Below are 23936 nucleotides of genomic sequence, written 5' to 3'. Positions count from 1 at the left end.
TAGTACCTAGTATGCAAAAGTAGCTGTGTAAGCCTTTTACATGACTATTGAATATAAAGATAAGATGTGGAATGATTGCTAATAAAACAATTATCCATCACACACGTAACAATGTTCAGATTTTCAACGACATGTCACAGTATCACCTTCAACAATGATTGAAACCCATACATAGAAAGCTAAAAAATAGTTCATGTATCGTTTTATATTAAGGAACGACCATATGAATAAAATTGAGAATGGAGATGGTGAATGTGTCAAAGAGACAACTACCACACCATCGAGCAGACAACAGCCGGAGTCCACCAATAGGTCTTCAATGCAGGAAGAATCTCCCGCTTTCGGAGCAGTTATTCAGCTGGCTCCTAAACTAATATCTTCAGTGATAATATATATCTTCTTTTTTATAGTCATACTAAATACACAACAAACTAAAATTAAAAATCATACAAGAATAACATAGGCCAGAGCCTCCTGACTTGGAACCGGCGCAACAGTATATGCATATATCAATTAACAAATAAGCCTATTATTTCCCGAGGTAAACAGTTTTCGAAATTAAAATATCTATTCAAATCAAAATTAAAATTAAATTTCGAAATTAAAATAACTATTCAAATCAATGTTGAACTTAACAAGGAATTGTATTTACTTTGGCGGAAAAAGTTTTTTAATTATTGTTTATTTTATGATTTTTTGTGTTTTACGAGATACTGTAATTTACACAAATCACTGTACATTTTTTTCAATTGCTGTGTGTTTTTGTTAATTTTTTTTCATATCTGTATTGGTGTCTGTATGTTGTTATACTTTTTTCTAATTACTAGTAGTTAGATTTGACGAATGACTTATCAGTATTATTGATGAAATAACAAAACATCTATACAATAACAAAAACTGAAAACAATATTTAATTTTATAAAAGATAGAAAAAAGTGTTCATAATCTTGATTACGGTGATTATCTTTTCATGGTGAGTATCCATTAGACAGTCTTCTTCTACAAATCCTGTGACAATTAACAGTGGCACAGTACCTGTTTGTTGGACAATCTCCATCACTAAAACAGTCGTTTTTGCACTCAGTTTTTCCTCCTACCACTGACTGAGAATTTAGTCCTGAACCAGAAGTACGACCTGATCCACTACGTCTGCTAGAAACAGTGTCTAGTACAACACGCCCACCTCGTCCAGAACTGATTGCGTCAAGAATATCTGCACCCGAATGACCAGACACTCCATGGCCACTACCAATCGTTTCCAAATGAAAATTTCTAGTCAGATCCACATTTCTAGCCAGACCAGATGAACCAATTCGGCTGCCAGAGGTGAAATGATCATCATCGTCAGATAAAGCACGGGGCAAACCAATTGAAGAGCCTCTAATACTTCCAGCTACAGAGGTCCTGCCACCAACAGAAGCCCCAGACAATCCTCTACCGGAAGATGACCCGTGTGTAATAAATTCACTGCCTATTCCGTTAGATGTTCCAACATTTCTTGATCCTGCTCGTCTATTTGCATCAATAACATCCAGTGCAGAAAGAGATCCGTCACTACGATGCCTGTTTATGTTTCTACCAACTGTGTTTTCGACCAGTAAAACCTTTTCCACTCCATGTCTATCTAATGCATGCTTATCTGAGGGTGCATATACTGTAAAAATTGAATATCTGACAATTTATTTGATTTTCATGAATTGATTTATTGGAACAAAATACTGGTGATTTTTCTTTTTATAACAATACAATAATATCAAGTATCATCACAAATAAAACAACTACACACTTTGAGCAAAAGAACGTTGTTGAAAGCAATTGCATAGACTGTTCCGGTTCGGAAATATCAGAAAATTCTGTGTTATTTTTTAAATGTTATCTACAAAATGAAAATACTTTTATTTGATACAATAATAAATTTCGACTTAAAATAATTGAACATTTTTCTTACCGGCTGCTGTTATTGTGGCCAATGCCATCAACACGAAAATGGTCTGGAATGTCATCCTTCAAGTCTGAAATTTACAGAAAAATATCATGACTAACAAAATAGCAGTTCAAATAATTCAATACGAATTATGTAAATCTTGAAAATTAAGTTTCAATTGATGAATGCAATATGATTTTACAGAGAAATTAGGTTCACATTACAAATAAGAAAGATACATAGGATGTATATTCACAAATTTACAAATGCAGAAAAAGGAACTTGCATAACTTGATTTACAAGTATAAGTATAAGATAAACATTTACCTTTACAGTATTTAAACATAAGAAAAAAATATCACTTCGAATGATTAATAAGTTGATTATCTCCAATAATTATTTTATTCCGAATTAACCTTACGATAGATTTTAAAATACAGTAAATATCAGTGATGAAAATAAATTGTACTTTGAAGCAGTATTGTGTTACGTAATCTAAATTTAAATTACTGAGATCAAAACCAAAATATTGATCTATGTATCACGCTTAAAACTTTATAAATACAATTTACGGAATCTTTAATGACTTATTTCCTATCTTTGTTACTATTATACTTATTAAAGTTGTAATATCTTTCCTATTTATTTATACCAAATACAATGTAGTTATGATTCTACTTTAATAATTTCTTACCTCTGTTTTGAACAATTGGAATTATTTCTAATGAATACTGTTTTACTTCTTCCGAATCGTTCTTTTATACCGTTTTCAATTATATTGTTTATAATACACATGTACACAAGGAAATTTCTAAGTTAACCGCAAGTAATGAATTTGCATATTATAGGTACACTTTTAAATGTCACACTGTCGTAATACTAAGGAATTGCAATATATGTAAATATGATGAAAAGTTCTCAGGGTCAATAACACATTTTGTTTCCTCCTACAATCGACAGTTTTCATTACGTCATATTACATGTACGTGTAATGAAATATTGTTTTAAACTATTGTTAATGTTCTCAAATTAATACATTTTATATTAATTTTGGTAGTAGCCAGAGACTTGTACAGTTTGAAAAAAAATTATATAAACTGAAGTCTTTCATTTCCTTATAGACGATATTATTCTTTTCTTCGAATCGCTTGGAAAACCGCTGCATAAAGTTTAAATAGTTGACGTTAGAAAGTAATAATAAGGATTTTATCAAAATCTAATACGCAATATTAGCGGTTTTTATTTTCTTTTATTGTTACTTATATGTTGTTTAGTTGACGTTGAGATTATCTTCTAAGTAAGATAATTATTAGAATTTCAATCTAATACGCACTTATTGCGATTAGTCTGCATTTGATTTACTAGAATTATCTAAACAGGGTTCAAATAAATAACAGTTACGAATTTTATGAAAATGGAAACTATTAGTTCAAACAAAGTTTGGTCAAATCTGGGCATGGTTAGTTTTGTGTTGTTGACATGAATATTAATTATGTGGTCATTTTTATAAATTTACTGTTTACAAAACTTTTTCGAAAAACTAAGGATTTTCTTATCCCAGGCATAGATTACCTTACACGTGTTTGGCACAACTTTTGGAATTTTGGATCATCAATGCTCTTCAACTTTGTATTTGTTTGGCTTTATAACTATTTTGATATGAGAATCACTGATGAGTCTTGTGTATACGAAACGCGCGTCTAGCGTACTAAATTATTTCAATGCTGGTAACTTGGATAACTAATTATTCTTTAGTTTTCTATGTTGTGTCATATGTAATATTGTTTGTCTGTTTGTCTTTTTCATTTTTAGCCATGGCGTTGTCAGTTTATTTTAGATTTATGAGTTTGACTGTCCCTATGGTATATTTCGTCTCTCTTTTGTATTGGGATAAAATAAATCTTCCAGTTTCGTTGCGTGTCAACATTTTATGCTTAATGTATATTTTATGATAAATGCTTTCACCATAACTAAGTATTGAGAGAACCTTCGTCTGTCGTTGCGAGTTAACATTTTTTGTTAAATTTAATTTATCAGGGGGGGGACAAAATGTCTTCAGAGCAGTGACCTTGATCCAGTTGTAGTTTAACGATCAATTTTGTGAAAGATCTTAATTTTCAGTGTTGATGCGACTCTATAAATTCCTTTTTTGATTGCTATCTTGAGTTGTATTTCGATGCAATTTAACCATGGATGAACTGTGTTTGTCTCCTTTATTATCTTTTACACCTTCAATCTAAATCAACAATATAAATATGTAACAAGCTCCCTAATCTTGAATGGAATGAAAGAGTCCGAAAGTACCATTGGAAAATCAATAATTTATATATTTAGAGAAATTGACAGCGTCATACAATAATACATATAAAAAGACAAGCACGTTTTTAAGTGTGTTACATTTAAATGTTTTGTCGTTGTTCTCCTCTTGTATTTAATGTATTCATTCAGTTTTAGTTTGTTACCCCGATTTAGTTTTTTGTCCATGGATTTACGATTGAACAACGGTATTCTACTGTTGCCTTTATTTATTAAAAAAACTACATGAAACATAAACATCCTAAATATATGGGAAATTTTTTTTGAGTGAAAACAAGTTTTACATTTTCCTCTGAGTTCATATTTTAATATGAAAATGCCTGTTCCAAGTCAGAAATATGACAGTTATGACTATCAATTTCATGTGTTTTAGCTTTGGATTTGCCATTTTATCAGGAACTTTCCGTTTTACATTTTCCTCTGAGTTCATAAAAAATATGAACTCAGAGGAAAATGTAAAACGGAAAGTTCCTGATAAAATGGCAAATCCAAAGATAAAACACATGAAATTGAAAAGGTTGTCCTTTTTGTGTGTTTGTTTTTGTAATTTTTGCGGCGATGTTCTTTAGCTTTTTATCTCTCTTTGGATGAAAACATAAAAAATAGTGACCATTCTATCATGTCACCAAAAAATATCTCACAGCCAAAATATATTGCAACATTAAACAAATGGAGGAGTTGATTTGTAACCCGGATTTGTTCTCACTCTATCGATTAATTACTTTCGAACAGTCGTATACTTCTGTTGTCCTTTTGTAATTTAAAACCCAAAACAGTTAACAATCATAATTTTCAATGACGGAGCATAAAGAAAAGAGTTACAAGATACATGTCACTAGAACTTCTAAAATGTTGAATATTTTGATTTTAAATTAGGCTAGATCTTGTCCCTTTTGTAAGTATGAGCTCAAGCTTCGTTAAATCAGATACGTTCTAATGATTAATTTACTGCGCGTGCGTTTCAAAAAACCATTCGCAGAAAATGTCAAGCAAATGATAAAGTTTTCAAGTAATTTCAATTTAAAGATTAAAAATATCCATACCATGAGGTAATACAAGGAGTTCTGTTAGTTTTTAAACAGTACAAGTCTCTGATTACAACGAAATTAATAAATTCAACCATATTGAATAATATTTCGTAATAACTTCATGACATAATGACAAATGTGTTTAGTAGTAGGAAAATAACGAAATGACCCTGTGTACAGTTGTTTTTATAAATAAGCATAATCCAAAGCTGCATAGAAGAATGCAGGTGACATTTAAAGTTTGAACCATAATTAACAAATTCATCATTTGCGGTTTATTTACAAATTTCCTTGTGTGTATGTCAACTATTAAAAACATATTTGAAACGGTATAAAAGAACGATTCTGAAGCAATACAACAATATTCATTACAAATCATTTCAATTGTTATAAACAAAGGTAAGAAATATTTTATACATATATATTTATTATAAATAAGAATGGTAAAGATACAAAACAACATGTATGCTATTTTGACAAAGATAAACAAGAAAAAATTTATTGAAGAAATAGAAAAAGGCATAAATAGAGTTAAACATACTATAAGGTACACATGGTTCAATTCTAACTACATTTTCTGTTTGCTTCAAAATGGAATTTCAGTGATAAAATGATAAAAAGCAAATGATGAAAATGTAATAAAGAAACATCGTTAGATAAATTAACTAAGAATGGTAGATAGTGTGCTAACTTTGCTCAACGTTTCTTTCTTTATTTAAATATTTGGAAAAATTAAAATTAAAAGACAAAAAAATGATAATTCCAGTAACATATAATATTAATCCTGATGTTTTTCAGAACCTCAGAAAATGATGCGATTCCAGGCTATTTTCTTTTTGATTGCATTGACAACAGTAACACTAGCCGGTATGTAAAATATTCGAATCGCTTCCTGCGAGTTTCCAGACTATTTTGACAGAAGTGGTTTTGTGTGAAGATACAAAAATCTAAATGACTTACAATAAAAAAATCTTTAAAAAGATATAATTTCAATACTTAAGAAGATATTTACTTACATCTACATATTTTTGACTATTATGAAAGAACATTTCTCAAAAGTTTTTTTTCTTTTTGAATTGGTTCACATTTTTCATATGAAGTCTTTTATAGCTTATTACACGAAAGAAGCATACATCTGTGCCGAAGCCGTACTTTCCCTTAAGTTGATAACATTCTAGTCATTTAATCCTTAGTTGATATCATTGGTAAAAATCCCAGAAACCTTATACTTACATATAAACAAGAGTTAATTTTTATTGTTCTGTATTTCAAGATTTGTGAAATATAACAGGTCAAATATTTATTTTATAGTCTACGCACCCACAGACAAACATGCATTAGACAGACATGGAGTAGAAAAGGTTTTGCTGGTTGAAAACACAGTTGGGAGAAACATAAACGGTGGTCGTGGTGGTGGATCTCTTTCTGTCCTGGATGTCATTGATGCAAATAGACGAGCAGGATCAAGAGCTGGAACATCGCATGGAATAGGAAATGAATTTCTAACACACGGGTCATCAGCCGGTAGAGGACTGCCCAGGGATTCTGTTGGAAGCAGGACATTTGCATCTAGAGGCTCTATAGCTGGTTTGTCTCGGTCTTTATCTGACGACGACAGTGACTGTCATTATGGGTGTGGAGATGACAAGTTATGTCGTATGGGACATAAATGTGTACATGATGGCTGTAGCAGCTACTGCGTCGAAATTTCTTCTGGAAGCATCATTGGTTCATCTAGATTATCAGACTCTTTCAGAAGGGGAAACACAGGGTCATCATCTGTCTTGACCAGGGTTTCAAGTAATGATGGTCATTTATCCTCCGGCAGTCGAATTGGTTCATCTGGTTTGGCCAGAAATTTAGATCTATCTAGGAATGGTCATTTGGAAACTATTGGTAGTAGCCGTGGAGGGTCTAGTCATACAGGTTCCGATATTCTTGGCGCAATTACCTCTAGACGAAATGGGCTAGATGTGTTGGACACAGTTTCTTTAAGAAGAAGCGGATCAGTTAGTGCTGCTGGTTTAGGAGTCGCGTTTCAGTCAGTGTTAGGAGGAAAGACTGGTTGCAAAACAGACTGCCATCTCGATTCAGATTGTCCAACTAGCAAATACTGTGCATCTGTTAATTGTCACATGATTTGTAGAAGAAGACGTTCCAAAGGATACACACCATGAAGAGAATATCGCCGAAATGCACAATTTGAATTCTAACTTATTATTAGTACTTTTGTATAAAAAAAAATGTTGAAATCAATTTGCTTTGGTCTATAATAGTTCAATATCGCACTACAAAATACAGTTTACGTAGGTGTCAACGTCAAAGCAATCATAATCATAAAATAAATAGCATCCAAATATAAATACAAATGATGAAAATGATACAATATTATGAGAAAAATGTTTGTAGTATGACATTATAATGTATCCCCTAAAACAAGAAAAAATATGAGGAAAAATGTATAGCAAAACTTGTTTACCAATGCACTTACTCATCTCGCCCATTTGGCCAGTTTAACACCAATTGATATTCTGAAAGATCTTCTCATGTTTTTGATAGTATAGTGTTAGTATTTTCAAAACAACACTCCTCTTTCATGCGCACTACACACATGTTCTTAAACTATATTATAAAAATGAAGATTGTAAGACTGAACATACCACAAACATCTGATACTGCGTTGGTTGTATACTTCTGACTTCTTGGTGATTAGAGAATAGTTCAAACTCATAATTTCCCATATTTGACATTAATTTTGTGTTTACATAGTTATATTTTGTTTCATGGTTAAATCAGTGTTTCTAAATAATTATGAAATTGTTCGGACACCGCAGTTAATGTTTCGAAGCAATATGTATATATTGCAGGCACTAAAGAAAGGTAAAGCAATTAAGCGATGTTTAAAGTCATAAGAAACGAGTGACCGGTGAAAAATAATGTTCTTCCAATTCTTGAACCAACGCATACAAACATCAAAAACTTAGTCTTCTGTACTCGAATTTATCATTTTTTTCGTGTAAATTTCGTATAATCGTCATTTTTTTTTCAATCGGTTAGTGTTGTTGTGAAAATATGGCAGGTAATTAAAGTTCGTGTTTTGAAGTTTAACGATTGTCACCTGTTTGTCAAGAATTGACGAAAAATAAACAAAAAGCATGGAAATTGAGCACGTGTTTAACATGTAAATACAGATAATAGTTTATTTTAAGGACATCCATGCGTATTGTGGTCACCGGATTTTTACGAGATGGGTCACACTGAGGTCACCTTGCATACGGAAAATATGTCGGGGGAATTGCTTGCTGGAAGGAAGCAATTCAAATAAAGTAAACTTCTTCTAAATATGAATAAATTAAAGAATTTTCTTCAGAAAAAAGTATATGTACATAAGTTTTATAATGAAAACTATCCATTGAGTTATAAAAAACATATGCATTAATTTTTTTTTACTTGAGGTTTCTTATGACTTTAACGACGTACGAAATAATAAAAATCGATGTTACTCAGCGAGATACTATATCGTGTATATTGAATGTCTATTGCTTTGATTGTATTTCGAAATCTTAAGAAAAGATGTAAAGATTAATTAATTGATTCTCAAAATGTTGATATTAATCACAAATGTAAACCATGTCTAGATATATGTATGCCCTAGGGCAAGATGCATTTACCGTCCCGGTATTATTGTCGTCAAACACCTTATCGTGTTTATACTGTATACATGAGTATATGCAAACCAGACATGAAGATGATTTTTTACAATCATTGGGTCAATGTTAGACCATGTAACTATCTATGCTCGTATCCAAATCAAAGTAGTAATATCCTCGTCGGTATACTTTTTCCTTGACTCTGTATGATTTTTCACAAAGTAAACTAAATTCCTATTCATGCTCGTATCCAAATCAAAGCATTTCAATAAAAAAAAATATATGACGTTGAAGGATTTTTTTCTAATTGAAACAAGTAACTTGAAAAAGTGTCTCGCCTAACATCCCAGTGAATTACATATCCGTTTCGAAACGCTCTTCGTTTTCTGTTGTAGTGGGTTTTTTTTCTAAATGTTTTTATCATGCTTACATATCACAAATAGAAAAGCATGTTCAGCCCAGTAGTCAACACTTCGGTGTTGTTATAAATATCAATAATGTGGTCATTTTCACAAATTTCCTGTTTACAAAACTCTGCATTTTTCGAAAAACTAAGGATTTTCTTATCCAGGCATAGATTACCTTAGCCGATTTTGGCACAACTTATTGGTATTTTGGATCCTCAATGCTATTCCACTTTCTATTGGTTTGGCTATATAAATATTTTGATATGAGCGTCACTCATGCATCATATGTAGACGAAACGCACGTCTGGCGTACTAAATTATAATCCTGGTACCTTTGCTAAAATTGAGAATGGAAATGGGTTATGTGTCAAAGAGAAAACAACCCGACCATAGAAAAAACACAACAGCAGAAGGCCACCAAACAGGTCTTCAATGTAGCGAGAAATTCCCGCACCGGAGGCGTCCTTCAGCTGGCCCCTTCACAAATATATACTAGTTCAGTGATAATGAATGCCATACTAATTTGCAAATTGTACACAAGAAACTAAAATTAAAATAATATACAAGACTGACAAAGGCCGGAGGCTCCTGACTTGGGACAGGCGAAACAATGTGACGGGGTTAAACATGTTCGTGAGATCTCAACCCTCCCCCTATACCTCTAGCCAATGTAGATAACTGTTTGACTCCAGAATTTTTAGATTATGATAAAAATTAACAGAAATATATGAGCTGGTGGGAATTTAGGGAAATATTTTTGTATTTCAGGGAAGTGAAAAGTGCTAACATGCCAGTCAGATACAATTGTAATTCATATATGTTTGGTATTTCTATACATATTATTGTAAAATATTAGTTGTTTCGTCGACATACATAACATACCATCAAAATAGTCAAATTATATAACATAAGCCTTTCAAGATTTCTTTCACCAAGAAAAAGTTAAATGAAAAAAATGCATGTATATCAATACATAATACTAAAATGCAAATTTGTTAACAATCAAATGTGACCATGCATCTTATTCTAGCCTGCATGTAAGATAGAACCTATAAGACATATTCACAACGACGAAAATACAATTCAATCACATTTACCCTTACCTTGATGATATTTTTTCGTTAAATAAAAACCTTCTAGATATACTGCAGCAATTGACATATAGAACTTACTTTAAATAAATCAAATTTAAACGGTAATACCCGTCTTTTTTTGGATCTAAATATTTCGGTTTTACACGATAAACTTCACACTAAAATTCAAGACAAAAGGGACGATATTTCATTCCCTATTGTTAATTTTCCATTGTTAGATGATAATGTTCCGATGGCACAATCCTACACTGTTTATATCTTACAACTCGTTCGCTATGCCCAAGTGAGTTATAACGTTTTTAATTTTAATGAACGTAATCTAGGTATTACTGGTAAATTATTAAGCCAGAGATTTTGTAACCACAAATTACTTAAAACCTTCACTGAATTCTACCATGGATATAAAGATTTCGTTTTGAAGTATGATTGTTCCTGTAGAAGAGTTATTTCAAACGAAGTAACATCCGCATTTTTACGGAGATTTTGTTTCCCTTGCCCGAAAATCTAGAAACGATCCTGTAAATTTATCGATCCGTGATGTAAACTTATTTTAAAAGGTTACCAATTCAACACTGTTAATACATCATTGAATATTGTTTTTATTGGTATTAATATTGATTTTGTTCTCAGTAAACCAAAAACTAAATAAACATTTTTGTTATATACATTTACAATTAACAGTCCTACAATGGGCTCAAATATAAATGACAAAAGCCAAAAAAAAGAGTAATTAAACGTCAACCAGATATATAATATAAAACAGCAAAAAGGAGGAAACCCCTCTCTCCAAGGGGTTATAACTTTCCAATACGCTTTCAAGAATTAAAAAAAACTTTTTCTAGGTTATATCTCCGAGTCAATACGATATTTGAAGGCTCGTATTTCCTATCATGATTTGCTTGGTGCTCACAAGAAAGGTATTATGCCAAGAGTTCCAAGTGAAGTTGAAATCAACCCTTTTTATGAGTCTTTTAAGGAGTCTGTAATTCGACGAAAATGGACCAACTGTCATGGCTGCAATCCTGTATCCTTTCTTATAATGTGACATAAAAAAGTATGGCCAACGAAGATACAAGTATCTTTTCTAAGAGAGGGATAAATCCTACTTTGCACAGGATCACACTGATTCAAACAAAAAATTCTCTGAAACTGACATTATCAAGATGCTTGATTTCTTGATACGTTTGGAGGACATGTTTTTCAACAGACTGCCGGCATTCCAATGGGAACCAATTGTGCTTTTCTTCTTGTCGACTTGTTTCTTAATTACTATGAGGATGACTTCATACAGGATAAAAAATAAGAATTTAGAAATATCCTTTATTTTCCGCTACATAGATGATTCTCTCACTAATGTGGAACGCATCTATCCCATCGAACTAGCGATAAAGGATACAACTGATACAGTTAGGTCTACATCATATCTTGACTTACATCTAGAAATTTACAGTGAAGGTTGGTTGAAAACAAAACTTTTCGAAAAACTAGATGATTTCAGCTTCCCAATTGTGAACTTTCCATTTCTATGAAGTAAAATTCCACCAGCGCATGTATACGGAGTATATATCTCCCAATTGATACGATATTCCCGCACTTCTATTTCCTATCATGATATCCTTGACAGAGGGTTGCTACTCACAAGAAAGCTATAAAACCCAAGAGTTCCAAATGATGAAGTTGAAATCATTCCCTTGTAGATTTTACGGACGCCTCCACGAGTTGGTTTACCGTTATGAAATATGCGTTTCACAGATGATATCGGATATGTTTATTCTACAATCCCTTTCCCTTTTCATAAATGTGACCTGCCGAATTAGACAATTTATCGGGTTTGTAATAACATGAGCAACACGAGGGGTGCCGCATGAGGATCTTCTCCTCCTTCCGGAGCACCTGAACTCATCCCCAGTTTTAGGTGAGGTTCGTATTGCTCGGTCATTAGTTTTCTGTGTTGTTTCTTGGGTACTATTATTTGTCTGTTTTTCTTTTTCATTTTTAGCCATGGCGTTGTCGGTGTATTTTCGATTTATGAGGTTGACTGTTTCTCTGGTATCTTTCGCCCCTTTTGTATAATTATCACCAGGTTTTTACTTGCATGAGCAACACGATGGGTGACACATGAGAAGCAGTGTCTCCTTACCCTTACGGAGCGCCTGATATTTCCCATCATTTGAGGGGTTCACGATGTTCTGATTTAGTTCTTTTATGTTTTTCAATCTTAATGTTGATAAAAAATGGAAAACAACACGTTTTATTATTTATTGCGTCCGAAGCGCTTTTCTGGATTTTCCTTCATCAGGAACGCTCAAAGCCAAACATTTGAAATCCGAAGATGTATAAGTACCGAAAATCGTTGAAGAGCTATATGTCAAAAATACCTAAAATTAATAGCCAAATTCGTCTAAAGCCAACTTTGCCTGAGGGAGTTGAAATCTTAGTTTCATAATAATTTCAAAAATTTATAAACAGACAATTTAAGTAAAGTTTGTTAAAGATTGGTATGCGTCTCGTCTACCCTATGTCATGAAAAAGGTGTTTCAATTTAGAAATTTCACATTCGCTCAAGTTCCAGAATTCGAAAATTTACAAAACCGATGTGCTAGATTTTTGTGATGTCTTGGATAAGGATCAGTTGACAATCCGTTATTGCGTGGTGTCTTCATCACTTGGAATTATGATTTGTTGAAATCTCCGGAGCACCTGGTATCCCTTTTTTTTTTTCTTTTTTTTTTCTTTTTATCTTTTCTTTTTTTTTTTTTTGGGGGGGGGGGGTGTCATGTTTCTCAGTCTTTAGTTTTATATGTTCTATTTCTACCCATGAGTTTGAATGTTTCTTTAGTATCTTACTCCTTGTTTTACCTACGATGAACTTAAGTCTTTTCGCTAATGTTGATTTACATAGAGGAACCTGAACAATGTAATCGATATTTGTTGTTTAAAATCTGCGTTTATATAAGGATTATATGATTTTATAGATATAAAAAGATGTGGTATGAATGCCAATGAGACTTCGCTGCTTCCAAGTAACAATTGTAAAATTAAACCATTAAAGGTCGACAAAGGGTCGAATTTCGGTTTTCAACACGGAACCTTGGCTCACATCGAACAGCAAGCTATAAAGTGCCATTACAATGACTAGTGTAAAATCTTTCAAATGGGAAAGCCGACGGTCTGATCTATATAAAAAAACGTGACACGAAAAACACTTATGAACCACATCATCAAACGACAACCACTAAACATCAGGTTCCTGACTTCAGACAAGTGCAAACAAATTAAATGCAGCGGATTTTTAATGAGTATTAATCATGTGTTTCTTTGTCTAATATGTTCTCCTATTTATTTGTATTGTAGTCCTGTAATATTATGTTGTCATTTCAATGTTATATTTAACATTGCCATTAAAGTGCGAGGTCTGGCATGCCACAAAACCAGGTTCAACTCACCATTTTTTCCCTTCAAAAATGTCCTGTACCAAGTCAGGAAGATGGCCTTTGTTATATTATTGTTCGTTTATGTGTGTAATACATTTTAACGTTGCGTCGGGTTTTTTTCTCTCATTTTTGAGTGTAAATTCACATTGCGATAATACGTGTCACGGTACTTGTCTATCCCAAATTCATGTATTTGGTTTTCATGTTAGATTTGTTATTCTCGTGAGATTTTTTTCTGATGCTTGGTCCGTTTCTGTGTGTGTTACATTTCAGTGTTGTGTCGTTGTTCTCCTCTTATATTTAATGCGTTTCCCTCGGTTTTAGTTTGTTACCCCGATTTTGTTTTTTGTCCATGGCTTTATGAGTTTTGAACAGCGGTATACTACTTTTGCCTTTATTTACCCTTATCTGAAACAAAAGTGTAACATCACAACATAGAAAGACACACTGGAAAATATCAATTGAAATATAAATTAACGCAAATCAAAAGACATATCAACACAAACAAGTGAACATTCATTGGACGAATAAATTCGATCTGTGACTTAATGTAAATACAAAATCAAGAAATTAGTAGGTGAGATCTTAAACAATTTCAGAAAGACACCTATTTTACTTACATACAGTACTGATGGAATTACTGCAAACACCGCCAATGTCCTCAGCCGAGGCCATCCGTCATCGTGTGTTTCGACCCCTAGCTCGGTACACTCTCAGGACGGGGGGTCCACAGTGGTGATCAATCACTGCGCATTGGTGGTGGGTTTCCAGCTACTACTGTCTCTTTTCATCCATATCCAGCAAGACGCTTTCTCTGCTGCTTGGCCTAGTTTCTGTATTGCTGTTCTTCTTTGCCGGCCAGTCACTCCTACTGCAGAAAGCAACCGCCACACTGACTGTGCAGGGAAGCCTATGCAGCCAACCTCAACAGGAAAGTTCCATGTCTGCCATCCTTTATCTCTACATTCTGCCAATAGTTCGTCATACTTTGCCCTCTTTCTTTCATTGGCTTCGCCACATCTCTCCTCCCAGGGAACAGTCAGCTCAATTATCATAACCTTTTTACTGCCGGAAGACCATAGAACCATGTCTGGTCTTAGGTTGGTTTGTACAATGTCCGGAAATTGCAGCTTTTTCCCTAGATCTACTTCTAGCTGCCAGTCTTTAGCCTGATGTAACATTCCTGATGTGTTCTGTTTACTTTTCTGGCCTATTTCCCCCTCCTTCACAAACTGGATTTTCATAGGTTTGTTCTTAGTTTGTTTTGCATCTCTCCTCTGTTTCTCTATCACTTCAGCAAGTTCCCTGAGTACTTGGTTGTGTCGCCATGTATATCTCCCCTGTGTGAGAGCGATATTGCATCCTGAAAGTACATGATGAAGTGTTCCTCTATTTCCGCACAAGGGACAATCTGGTGTTTCTGATAGTTTCCACCTGTGCAGATTAGATGGTGTTGGTAACACATCATACACTGATCTCAGAAGAAACTGTAATTGGTACTGAGGATATCGCCATATTTCTGACCATGTGAGGGATCGTTGTTCTAAATCCCATCTTGACCATGCGCCTTGGCACCCTAATTCTACTGTCTTTGCTTGTCTGTTCTCTTCTTCTCTAGATTTTACCTCTCTTTGAACTAAACTTCGTCTTTCTTTAGTGTTAGCGTTTTTCCAGTAGCAACATTTTGATGTTCCAAGGCCCTGTCTTCCTACTGCCACCGTTCCTATGATATCTTTGTGCCTTAATCTACTCTCTGCCTCTGAAACTGCTTTTGATGCTGACCACTTTCGTCCTGTTCTTACTTGGACACCTGCTGTTCTTACTTTGTCGTCTTTTGATTCTTTCAATGTCATTACAAGGCGAGTTTTGCATACTTTGAATTCTTCCACTATAGATGTTAATGGGAGCTGCAACTTTGCGGTCCTGCTGTACAGTCCTACAGTTGTAAAACTTGGAGGGACACCTAACCATTTCCTTAGATGTCTGTTGATGGTTCTTTCAAGCTTCTCAACTGTTGATAATGTAATTTCGTACAACATAAGTGGCCATGATATCCTTGGCAGGAGTCCATGTTGGTATATCCATGCCTTTAATTTCCCTGGTAGACCTGTCTTATCGATGTTCCTCATTCCCTCTGAAACCTGTTGTTCGATTTTCCTGATATTGTTCTTGTCACTAAGAGAGTCATCATACCACTTTCCTAAGCACTTGATAGGATTGTCTATTATTGATGGAATGACTTCCCCTTGCACCTTCAGTTCGACTTGGTGTGTGCTCTTCCCTTTCCTTATTATTAAAGCTCTAGACTTCCTTGGTTTAAAAGCCATCCTTGCCCATGTAACTGTCTCTTCCAAAGCCTTCAACACCCATCTAGCCTGGACATGAGTATCTGTGGTGATGGTTAAATCGTCCATAAACCCTCTATTTGGTGGTTGCCTAATGTCAGTTGATGTTTTTTGGCCTCTAGTTTCTCTCTCTCCAGATTTAATAATCATATTCATTCCCATGACAAACAAAATAACTGAGATGGTACATCCAGTAACTATTCCTTTTTGTAGTTTCTGCCATGTTGTTGTGAATGTGCTCGTTGTAAATCGCAGCTCAATCCCACTGAGATAGCTTCTTATTACTTTCTTAAAGTGGTCGGGAATATGATAATGGTCTAGTGACTCCTGTATCAGCATGTGAGGAATAGTGCCATATGCGTTTGCCAAATCTAGCCATACTACTGTAAGATCTTTCTTGTTTACTTTGGCCTCTTGAATCAGTTGTGAAATGATGCTTGTATGTTCAATGCATCCTGAGAATCCTGGTATTCCGCCCTTCTGTACTGAAGTGTCTACATAGTTGTTATCTGTCATATATGATGTCATCCTTCTAGCCATAATAGAGAAAAAGATCTTTCCTTCTACATTCAGGAGGGAAATAGTTCTAAATTGTGTGATGTCTTCTGATTTTTCCTCTTTTGGAATAAAACACCCCTCTGCTTTCTGCCAACATGATGGTATCTTCCCTTTCCTCCACACCACTTTCAGTAGCCTCCACAGGTGTTTCAAAATCTTTGGACACTGCTTATATCTTTTGTACGGGATGCCATTTGGTCCTGGTGATGATGCAGACCTGGCTTTCTTTACAACATCTGATACTTCTTTCCATGATGGTTCCTTAATGTTCATTGGTATCTCTGGTTCTGGCACATTCTCTATCCTTTCACAGTTACCTAGATGTGCCCACTGCCTTTCGTCACTGTGCGTCTCTGGTAGATGTTTTTCCACTTCCTCTTTTGAGCTTTTTACTGATCCCGCCTTTGTTCCGTCCAGTGTTGCTTTGGTAAACTTATATGGGTTGGCCACAAACATTGCTCTCTTCTTCCCTCTTTCCTTCCTAGCTTTTCTAATTCTTTCTGCTCTTTGTAGATTGTTTCTTCTTTCCCTCAGAATTGATCTTAGCTCATTCAATCCTTCTTTCTCCTCCTCATTTGCTCTTTTATACTGTTTAGTGACATCGCTTATTTCAGTTCTGAGTGTTTGTATTTCTTGTTGACGTCTGTTATGTTTGCTGTTACCCAGAGTGCTTTCTCTTGTTTTGATGTTACTGCCTCCAAATCTTTCTTGTCCTACTGCATATATAAGTGTTGACAATGATGATATCTTTCTCTGTACATCTCCTGTTAGTGTGTTATCTAAGATCTTATCTAGGTCTTCGTCAAAGATCTCCCATCTCTTATCATCTGTTGCTGGCCATTGTATCTTTTCTTTCCTGCTGTCTGTCGATGGTGTTTTCGCTGGTTTCTGCTGGTTTCGATTCCCTTGCTCCTCCTCAATGTTGATCTGAGTAGCTTCATTAGGTAAGAGGTCCTCAGCACTGTGGTGTGCTTCCTTGCTGTGGTCCTCCGCCGTCTCATCAGTGTTAACTGTGCGTTCCCTTTGCTGCTTCCCAGATCCACACTTAGTTCTTGCCTGGTGTATCTTGAAACCTTTTAAGTTCTTGCAAACTTTTCCACAATGACACTTGGTTTCTGCCGTTGTTCCAGTCAAAGTCCGTTGGATTAGCCGAGTTGTTACCGTTTTGTCCTGCTCAATGGGTCTTTCATCCTCCCCCCCTCTCGGAAGACCCTGGGGGTATTGCTCTTTATTCTGTTCTGTAGCTTGGTATGGTGTTCCTTCACAGGAACAGTGTGTTGGGATGCCAACCCTTCACACCCTTGTTTCAGTCTTCCCTGAATGCCATCTGTCTCTCCAGACGTCACCATTCTATTCTTGGTTGTCAGCCGGTCTTTCCCAGCAGTCAGTTTATGTGTGTATTACAAGGTCCTAATTTTCTAATTATGTGTGTTTTTCTAAAAGTAATACGATGGTCGGTACCTCTACTTTTCCCCCAATGATTTAAACTAAGCCAACATTGTGTTTTTTCATAAGCAACATGACGTATGCCATATGTGGAGCAGAAAGTTCGTCTCTATCTGAAACACTATTTTTCTAAATGTTCATTCGTTTGGTTTTTAGCTAAAAATCGTGCTCGTCCTGCTTTTTAACGTACGTCCAAACCTGTTCGAATCAGATGTTATGTTATATGTCTAAATAAAAGCTGTGTTTCTAAACACAGTGGTTTTCAAACAATTCTAACTGAAACGTAATAACGTCCATATAATAATGAAATAAAGGCTTCTGGTTAGGTTTAATTAAAACAGTACATGTCTCTGATTAGAACGAAAATAATAACGTGCATATTTTACCAAATTGATAATAAGTCAAAGCGATATTTCGTAATAACTACATGTATAATGACATAATGACAAATATGTTTGCTGTTGAAAGACAAAGTAAGTGTAATTTCGCCCTTAGTACACCTAAAAAATTAAGCATAATCCACAATTTTATAGAAATATGACATTTGTGACATTAAAAGAGTTCGAATACATTTAACAAATTCATCATTTGCGGTTTAGTTACATGTTTCCTTGTGTGTACGTCATTTAAAGGAAAAACTAATTGAAAATGGTATAAAAGAACATTTCGGAAGCAGCAAAACACTATTCAGTTCCACTTAATATTTCAATTGCTTTAAACAAAGGTAAGACCATGTTTTAGCATAGATATATATATATATTATAAACGAATGTAAACAACAAGAATGCAAAAGTGAGCTAGATAAAATAAAAAGAATTATAAAAAGAATTGTTAAAGTTCATAAGGTACGGTTTGTCTAAACTTGATGCATTTGCTGTATGTAAAAAAATGATATTGCTCACTTGTTAGAAAGAAATTTAAATATGTAATGATTTCAGAAAGACAAGTGTATCGAAAATTGTGCAGTGTTCAACATTTATGTATCGATTTAGATGACTGAAAGGTAAAAGACACATTTGTATGTTTATTCTAGAAAACAACTGATTCGAAGTATACATTTAATTGGCACACAAGAAGATTTTTACTTTGTTTTAATATCTGTCGGAAATTAAAAGCCAACTTAAATAATTATTTGAGACGTTGAAGTTACTCTTTACATTTTGCTAAAAGATTTAAAATATTCATTCACAAAGAAAAAAGATGTGCATCTCTAAGAATTCAGTGAAAGGTGTTGCTATTTTTCTTTAAGCTCTTTTCTTTATTTTTCGATTCGTGAATCAATTTTTAATTTGTAAGTTCTATCCAATTGTTCTGAAACGTAATAATTTTAATATAAATTGGAACTATAAGTTCTCGATTTATTAATATGCAATATCAATATTTAGCTTGGTTGGGTTTTAGTCTTGCGTAATATCCGTTGAAAGAATTTAGATACTTAAAGTCAAATTTTTAGTATTAATTTCATAAAAATGCCTTTTGGAGAAAGAATTCTTACAGAATAATAAATTTTGACAACCTGTAGCTCAAAAACAATCAAACCTAAAAAAAATCAAGATTTTGTTGAAAGGAGTATGTTCGGTAAGGACCGATTTTGACCTCAAATTTCAGGTTCATCTGACGAAAGATTTCAAACACTTTTGAAACACTTGAGTGTCTATTTCATTTGAATCAATTAGTTTAAGTGAAAGATTTTAACTGAGTAAGTCATTAAAAACGATCCGATTCAAGCTCAAATATGAAAAATCTACCAAATATGCCCCAAAAATGTCACTTTTCAGATGTTTTTTGTCAAAATTGAAAGTGGCCGCATCCGTGTTCATACTCAACCTTTATATATGTTTATATGTATTATCATAAAATACAACTTACTTTTCAATATTAAGGATGAACATGAATGCGACCACTTTCGTTTTACACGAAAACTATCTAAATTTTAACTAAAATGCTAGAATTGTGAAGATTTCAGTAATTTAGCATGACTTAATGGTGCTAGTACCCAATACATGTTCATTGTATTGTCAAAAACAGCCCATATTTATGTAGCAGAACCAGTCTACTGTCCAATAGATAACTAAAAGATTACAGTTTATGAATCTTGTAAAACTGCCTTATTTTGGGGTCAAAAAGAGGTCTTAATGGACCTACTCCTTTGTTTTTTTTAAGTTTTACCTAAAAATTATCATTAATCCTTCCGAGGATGTAACTGTCTCGCATGTCAAAAATAAAACAATTATTTTTTAGATTCACCGTTTTATGTCAGTGATGTGCTGATTATGATTCTCTCAGACATAATATTTACCATGTGTTTTTCAGATTTCTTAGAGATGATGAAATTTCAGACCTTTCTCTTCTCGATGGCATTGACCACAATGACAGTAGCCGGTAAGAAAAATATTCAATTTACATGCACGAGATATATAGGCTGCTTTACCAAAAGTTTGTTGATATTGAGATTAAATATATTTATATCTTACCGCAGAAAAATCTTTAGAAAGATACAATTTCAGCACAAATTCATGAAAACTTTAATAAAATACCTTAAAACAAATAGTTATCTTTTGTAATAGTTTTGCCTTTTGTTATAATGGTTCCTTTATAGCTTAAAGTACGATATGGGTTTTGATGAGTGTTTGTACTGTTTAAAGGTACTTTGATAAATAGTGGATATTTATCTTTTTGGCAAAAAAACAACCTTTATATCTATATAAAGTTCATATCTATTGTTTTTGAAATACTATATAGATATAGGAAGATGGGGTGTGAGTGCCAATGAGACAACTCTCCATCCAAGAAACAATTTAAAAAGTAAACCATTATAGGTTAAAGTACGGCCTTCAACACAGAGCCTTGGCTCACACCGAACAACAAGCTATAAAGGGCCCCAAAATTACTAGTGTAAAACCATTCAAACGGGAAAAACCAACGGTCTAGTCTATATAAACTAAACGAGAAACACGTATATATTACATAAACAAACGACAACTACTGTACATCAGATTCCTGACTTAGGACAGGTGCATATATTATTATGTGAAAAACGTAAAATAACAAAAATATTGAACTCCGACGAAAATCAAACACGGTACGTGCCTTATCAAATGGCAAAATCAAAAGCTCAAACACATCAAGGGTATTGATGAAAACTGTCATATTCCTGACTTGGTACAGGCATTTGGAAAATGGTCGATTATTCCTGTTTTAAAGTCTCGCTAAAACTCTCTCTTGAACCAGAAAACTATATAAAATGTCATATATTTGAATTTACAGTATATGCACCAAAGGAAAAACATGCATTAGATAGACATGGATTGGAAAACACAATTGGAAGAAACAGAAACGGGCGTCGTGATGGTGAATCCCTTTCTGTGCTGGATGTTATTGATGCAAATAGACGAGCAGGATCAAGTAGAGTTGAAACATCTCATGGAATAGGCAGTGAATTTGTAACACACGGATCATCAGACAGTTTAGGCTTGTCTGGTGGTTCTGTTGGAAGCAGGACCTCTGGATCAAGGGGCTCCTCAACTGGTTTGTCTCGTGTTTTGTCTGACGATGACAGTATCAGTAATTGTCATTATGGGTGTGGAGATGACAAGTTGTGTCGTTCAGGACATAAATGTGTACATGATGGTTGTAGCAGTTACTGTGTCGATATTTCTTCTAGAAGTTCATCATCTGGCTTGACCAGAGTTTCAAGCAATGATGATCATATGTCATCTGGCAGCAGAATTGGTACATCTGGTCTGGATAGAAATTTTGATCTCTCTAGCAGTTCTCATTTGGAAACCATAGGTAGTAGACGTGGAGGGTCTGGTCATTCAGGTTCTGAAATCCTCGACTCAATCAGCGCTGGACGAGGTGGACTAGACACTGGTTCTTCCAGACGTGGTGGTTCAATTCGTACTTCAGGTTCAGGAGTCGTTGCTCAGTCAGTTGTAGGAGGAAAAACTGATTGCAAAAACGACTGTTTTAGTGATGGAGATTGTCCAACAACCAAATTCTGTGCCACTGTTGGTTGCCATAGGATTTGCCGTAGAAAGCCGTCTAAAGGATATCTCGGATAGACACAAGATGAAATCCAAAATTTGTACACAAAAGATTCTTTTTTTGATGAAATAAAATGTTATACAAATCTTGCTTTATAATAAAGGTGTTTGATATCATCTCGATATCACCGCAATGTCAATAAAACATAATTTCAATTTACAATATATAAAGTCTTTTAAATGTTTGAAAGTAAGAGAACAAATCTTATAATGGGGCATAAGCTCAATTTAGAACAATTATATTAAATACGACTCATTGTGTTTCAATTATATAGCATATTTACCTGACGCTAACCAGGGATGGGGTAATCGTAATCTGTAATCGTAATCGATTGTAATTGATTACATTTTTTCAAGTAATCGACAGTAATCTGTAATCGAAGACATTTTCGATTACATGTAATCGTAATTTAATCGATTATAGCAAAAAAATGGATGTAATCATCGATTACTTTACGATTACATTTCGATTACTTTAGTAAAATAGTTTGATGAAAAATAACCTATTTCAGAGGGAAATATGTGTGTTATCACTTTGTTCTACAGATAAAATATTATGCATCAACAATACTTGAGAGTTAAGCAACTGCCTTATTTCTATCTATTGTCTCAAGCTGCATTATGAGTAACCAGATCCCCTAACTAAATTTACTTTATATCTAGCTATTTAAAACAAATTGATGTATATGCTTGTCAATAATTCAAGAGCTTTAATATTAGAATAATAAAATAGATTTGAAATAATAAAATAGATCTTAACTAAGAAATGTGTCTGTCTGTCTTTCGTTCAGTTCTGTACTACATTTTTAAAAGTAGTAAGTTTATTTGTATTATATTTCCTGAAAACATCATTTTCAATCAGAGTTGAAATTAAAGCTAAGAATACATAATCAGTTGATTTCTTAAATTTTATGATATACATGTACATGTATATAAATTAAATTAAAAAAGAATAAAAAAAAATCCTTTTAACATTAATGAACCAATGGCAATGCATTGCAATTCTTTTTAGGAATAGATAAATGTATCCCTTAGACACTATAAATATATTTTGTATATAATTTGATTGGAGAGGTCAACAAATCTCAACAACATTCTTGCCTTTCCTAATGAGATGATCAAAGTCTTCTAATCAATACATTCCTTGTTTTTATTTCAATTATCTTATGTCTAATTAAGAGGGAAATTTACAGTATTTAGCCCCAGGTTATAAATTGTACTCCAGTGGCAGTTAAATAAACTGGAATTAGGGTGGTTATCCAAACAAAAGGTTTAAATCATGCATGTCATTATAAAAATAAATTTTGATCTTAAAAATTAGCTGAACTAATTAATTATTCTACCTTTTTTTTTATATTTCCTTAAACATTATAATTCACTATGCTAAAATATTATTTTTTAAAGAGTAAAAACAAAAAAGCTAACTGAAGTTAGTAAGAAAGCCAAATTTTTGAAAAACAATTACATGAATTAGTTATGAATAAGTGATTGTTGCAATGCCATGACATCTTTCATTTATGTTGAAGGTAAAAAATTCAAGATTTCTAATCTTCATTAAGAGATTTGATCTAAAAAAACAGCTATTAACTTATAATTTTGAAACAATGCTTTAAATGATGCATTTGGTAAAGTTCTTAATTTCCTCTATACAAACATGACAAATGTTGAGCAATATAATTGTGTTTATT

The 23936-nt window shown here is 33.6% G+C and overlaps 4 protein-coding genes across 4 annotated transcripts; 2 read left to right on the top strand and 2 right to left on the bottom strand.

The window, feature by feature from the left end:
* Positions 1–897: 897 nt before the first annotated feature.
* LOC134707948 (uncharacterized) lies at positions 898–2736 on the bottom strand. Its single transcript, XM_063568127.1, has 3 exons — positions 2619–2736; positions 1949–2012; positions 898–1654 (listed from the first exon to the last, which is right to left on the bottom strand). The coding sequence occupies exons 2-3, from the start codon at positions 2001–2003 to the stop codon at positions 969–971; spliced, it is 741 nt and encodes a 246-aa protein (XP_063424197.1). The 5' UTR covers positions 2004–2012; positions 2619–2736; the 3' UTR covers positions 898–968.
* Positions 2737–5603: 2867 nt separating this feature from the next.
* On the top strand, positions 5604–7528 carry LOC134707939 (uncharacterized). Its single transcript, XM_063568114.1, has 3 exons — positions 5604–5667; positions 6067–6135; positions 6580–7528. The coding sequence occupies exons 2-3, from the start codon at positions 6078–6080 to the stop codon at positions 7443–7445; spliced, it is 924 nt and encodes a 307-aa protein (XP_063424184.1). The 5' UTR covers positions 5604–5667; positions 6067–6077; the 3' UTR covers positions 7446–7528.
* Positions 7529–14596: 7068 nt separating this feature from the next.
* LOC134718933 (uncharacterized) lies at positions 14597–18105 on the bottom strand. Its single transcript, XM_063581829.1, has 2 exons — positions 17968–18105; positions 14597–17821 (listed from the first exon to the last, which is right to left on the bottom strand). The coding sequence occupies exons 1-2, from the start codon at positions 18103–18105 to the stop codon at positions 14597–14599; spliced, it is 3363 nt and encodes a 1120-aa protein (XP_063437899.1).
* A 695-nt stretch (positions 18106–18800) lies between these two features.
* Positions 18801–22335, top strand: LOC134707929 (uncharacterized). Its single transcript, XM_063568104.1, has 3 exons — positions 18801–18926; positions 20516–20584; positions 21470–22335. The coding sequence occupies exons 2-3, from the start codon at positions 20527–20529 to the stop codon at positions 22264–22266; spliced, it is 855 nt and encodes a 284-aa protein (XP_063424174.1). The 5' UTR covers positions 18801–18926; positions 20516–20526; the 3' UTR covers positions 22267–22335.
* The last annotated feature ends 1601 nt before the right edge of the window (positions 22336–23936 follow it).

The sequence above is a fragment of the Mytilus trossulus genome, chromosome 1 (assembly GCF_036588685.1).
Source record: "Mytilus trossulus isolate FHL-02 chromosome 1, PNRI_Mtr1.1.1.hap1, whole genome shotgun sequence".
NCBI classification, from domain to species: domain Eukaryota; kingdom Metazoa; phylum Mollusca; class Bivalvia; order Mytilida; family Mytilidae; genus Mytilus; species Mytilus trossulus.
Note: the sequence above shows the minus strand (reverse complement) of the source record. Positions and strands in the feature narration are given on the sequence as shown.

Excerpts from the sequence above, each read along its gene's own strand:
- LOC134707929 (XM_063568104.1), top strand. The coding sequence starts at position 20,527 with ATGATGAAATTTCAGACCTTTCTCTTCTCGATGGCATTGACCACAATG. Across the intron at positions 20,585-21,469 it reads GACCACAATGACAGTAGCCG|TATATGCACCAAAGGAAAAA; the intron begins GTAAGAAAAATA and ends TTGAATTTACAG.
- LOC134718933 (XM_063581829.1), bottom strand. The coding sequence starts at position 18,105 with ATGGTGACGTCTGGAGAGACAGATGGCATTCAGGGAAGACTGAAACAA. Across the intron at positions 17,822-17,967 it reads TAAAGAGCAATACCCCCAGG|ATACACCAGGCAAGAACTAA; the intron begins GTCTTCCGAGAG and ends AAAGGTTTCAAG.
- LOC134707948 (XM_063568127.1), bottom strand. The coding sequence starts at position 2,003 with ATGACATTCCAGACCATTTTCGTGTTGATGGCATTGGCCACAATAACA. Across the intron at positions 1,655-1,948 it reads GGCCACAATAACAGCAGCCG|TATATGCACCCTCAGATAAG; the intron begins GTAAGAAAAATG and ends CAATTTTTACAG.
- LOC134707939 (XM_063568114.1), top strand. The coding sequence starts at position 6,078 with ATGATGCGATTCCAGGCTATTTTCTTTTTGATTGCATTGACAACAGTA. Across the intron at positions 6,136-6,579 it reads GACAACAGTAACACTAGCCG|TCTACGCACCCACAGACAAA; the intron begins GTATGTAAAATA and ends TTTATTTTATAG.